Below are 2,878 nucleotides of genomic sequence, written 5' to 3'. Positions count from 1 at the left end.
TCAAATAATAAATGCACAACTTTTTTTTAAAGAAAATTAAGACATTTAGTTCAATTATGATTACATTAACAAAAAGGTCTCAAAAGTACAATGATAATACCATGTTTCTGTTGTTGTTGTTGTTTTTAAAAGCCAGTGTTGCATTTGAATCAGTTCTGCACACAAGAGTCAAAATGACAGAATTGAATGGATTGATTTACAAATTGAATCGACAATAATGTCTGTTCACATCTGATATGACTGAAGCAAAATTTAAAAACTTTAAGCTAAAACAAACTACAAAGAAATATGTCATAAACAGTGTTTGCATTGAGAGAAGGTCGCAGACTGCTGACGTTTTAAACTTGCTACCATGATTATTTAAGTTGTGGTAACATTTCCACTGAATGATTTTTTAGAGTGTTTGTTGTTGTAGTTATTTAATTATTGCACTGCTACTGACAGGGTATATTGACAGGGTATTTCCCTTTACCGGCATAATAAAAAGAAACATTCACAATCTCACTCCACATTAATACATATTTTATTAACATTATTATATAGGATTTAATTCTCTTACAATGACCGAGATATTTTATTTTCTACAGTATATTGTTTCTTTACTTTCTTAACATCCTTTTTTCAGTTCATTGAGTCCAGGAGATGGAAGCACAAATAGAGTTAAATAAACTATACATTCAGACACTCAGTCTGTATTCAGAAGCTCCAAAAGCCCATCAGAAACTCCACCCTCTCACAACCTTTACCCTACCAAGAAGTGACTAGTCTTATGATTTCTCCCTTACATATCATACTGAAAGCTAAAAAGAGTCAATGTTGTGGAGATCAGAGGAGGACACTATAACTGAGGATTTTTGAGAAGTGTATTGAACAGAATAGATTTTGATTGTAATTGTAATTATTTACTTTTCAAACCAAAATTCAGAAAGTGAAAGTAAATTGTAGATCGTTGCAGAAGAAAAGGAAATGGATTCAAAGTCTGTGGAAGAGCTTTCTTGTCCCGTGTGCTGTGAAATCGTCAAGGATCCTGTTATTCTGTCCTGCAGTCACAGTTTCTGTAAAGAGTGTCTTCAACAGTTCTGGAGAATCAAGAAAACTCAGGAGTGTCCTGTCTGCAGAAGAAGATCCTCAAAACAAGAACCTCTGAGTATTCTAGCGTTAAAAAACTTGTGTGATTCACTGATAAAGGAGCGAAACGAGAGGCGCTCATCAGGATCTGAGGAGATCTGCAGTTTACACAGTGAGAAACTCAAACTCTTCTGTCTGGAGGACAAACAGCCGGTGTGTTTAGTGTGCAGAGACTCAGAGAAACACGTCAATCACACATTCAGACCCATCAGTGAAGTGCTTTCATCTCACAAGGTGAGACACATTTTTTTTTAATTTCATATGCTAAGGACAGTGATTTGCTAGTAACATGTTTATGTACAATAATCCAGTTAGAATATTCATCCTTTACATGTTAAATAATTTAAAAATATATGTCCTGCAAATTTTAGCCACAAATGTGACTATTTTCTGAGAATGACCATACATCATATGAATATAAATAATAATACAAATATCCAAATATAGCTCTTAGCAACATAAATTTCACAGATTTTCATCTTAACTTGTAGGAGGAACTGAATACAGCACTGACATCTTTACAAAACAAGCTCAAATATGCAGAAAAAATGAAAGCAGAGTGTAATAAAACAGTTCAACACATCAAGGTGAGGATATCGAGAGTCAAACATTCAGAGAGTTTATGATGGACATTAATGGAGTGAGTGTTAATGCAGAGCTGACTGAAGTGAATGTGATGTGATTTCAGTCTCAAGCTGAGCACACAGAGCGTCAGATTAAAGAGGAGTTTGAGAAGCTTCATCAGTTTCTCAGAGATGAAGAAGAAGCTACAATCACTGCACTGAGGGAGGAAGAGGAGCAGAAGCAGCAGATGATGAAGGAGAAGCTGGAGGAGATGAACAGACACATCTCAGCTCTTTCACACACAATCAAAGACACGGAGGAGATGATGAAAGCCAGCGATGCCTGCTTTCTGAAGGTGACAACTGAATTTAGCTTCATTGTTTGTGCACAAAACAACTCACCAATTACCCAACCAGTGATTAAACTGTTTGATGAGATATTAAAATGTCTTTCAAACTCTATATTTTCCAGGACTTTAGCATCACGATGGAAAGGTAAGTTGAGCTGCTGGTGTTTCTTCTCTCAGTGGATCTGAACTCAAATCCACTGCAGTTCTGACTCCTGAATGTTCTTCCAGAGTCCAGATCTCACAGCCGGATCCACAGATGAGTTCTGGAGCTTTGATTCATGCGTCACATTACTTGAGTGACCTGCGGTTCAGAGTCTGGAAGAAGATGCAGGAAACTCTCCAACACAGTGAGTCTCTAGAAAATCTGACAGCAGTACAAACGATTAAATACTGCAGATATAAACAAAGACAGACTGATTAACATGCATGATAAAAATAAATAAATGCATAAATGTAATAATCACTTGAAATTCTATGGAGTTCAAGTGAATCTGAACTGTATTTCATAAGATCATCAGATCATACTGCAAACTCATGATGACTACAAAACAGTCTATTCTTCATGGTGTATGTTTATGTAAATAGGTTTGTATTTCTAATATACCATCATATCCTCTCATCTGATTTAATTCTCTTTGCAGCTCCATTGACTCTAGATCCAAAGACAGCACATCCTTGGCTCACACTCTCTTCTGATTTGACCAGTGTGTCGTTCAGTGATTTATGTCAAAATCTTCCTGATAATCCAGAGAGGTTTGACAGGTATGGATGTGTTCTGGGTTCTGAGGGCTTTAACTCAGGAACACACTGCTGGGATGTGGAGGTTGGAGACAATAC

At 36.4% G+C, this 2,878-nt stretch overlaps 1 protein-coding gene across 1 annotated transcript in view; it reads left to right on the top strand.

Moving 5' to 3' along the window:
* Positions 1–957: 957 nt before the first annotated feature.
* Positions 958–2,878, top strand: part of LOC107701346 (nuclear factor 7, brain-like) — a 2,891-nt gene continuing 970 nt past the window's right edge. The window contains exons 1-5 of the mRNA XM_016503337.1: positions 958–1,362; positions 1,620–1,715; positions 1,817–2,047; positions 2,164–2,186; positions 2,270–2,388. Of these exons, the coding sequence (XP_016358823.1) occupies positions 967–1,362; positions 1,620–1,715; positions 1,817–2,047; positions 2,164–2,186; positions 2,270–2,388 (865 nt within the window). The 5' untranslated portion in view covers positions 958–966. The remainder of the gene's footprint in view (positions 1,363–1,619; positions 1,716–1,816; positions 2,048–2,163; positions 2,187–2,269; positions 2,389–2,878) is intronic.

This window comes from Sinocyclocheilus anshuiensis, unplaced genomic scaffold (genome assembly GCF_001515605.1).
Source record: "Sinocyclocheilus anshuiensis isolate Anshui unplaced genomic scaffold, SAMN03320099.WGS_v1.1 scaffold2300, whole genome shotgun sequence".
NCBI lineage: Eukaryota > Metazoa > Chordata > Actinopteri > Cypriniformes > Cyprinidae > Sinocyclocheilus > Sinocyclocheilus anshuiensis.
The sequence above is the reverse complement of the archived record's forward strand: the minus strand, read 5'-3'. Positions and strand labels throughout refer to the sequence as shown.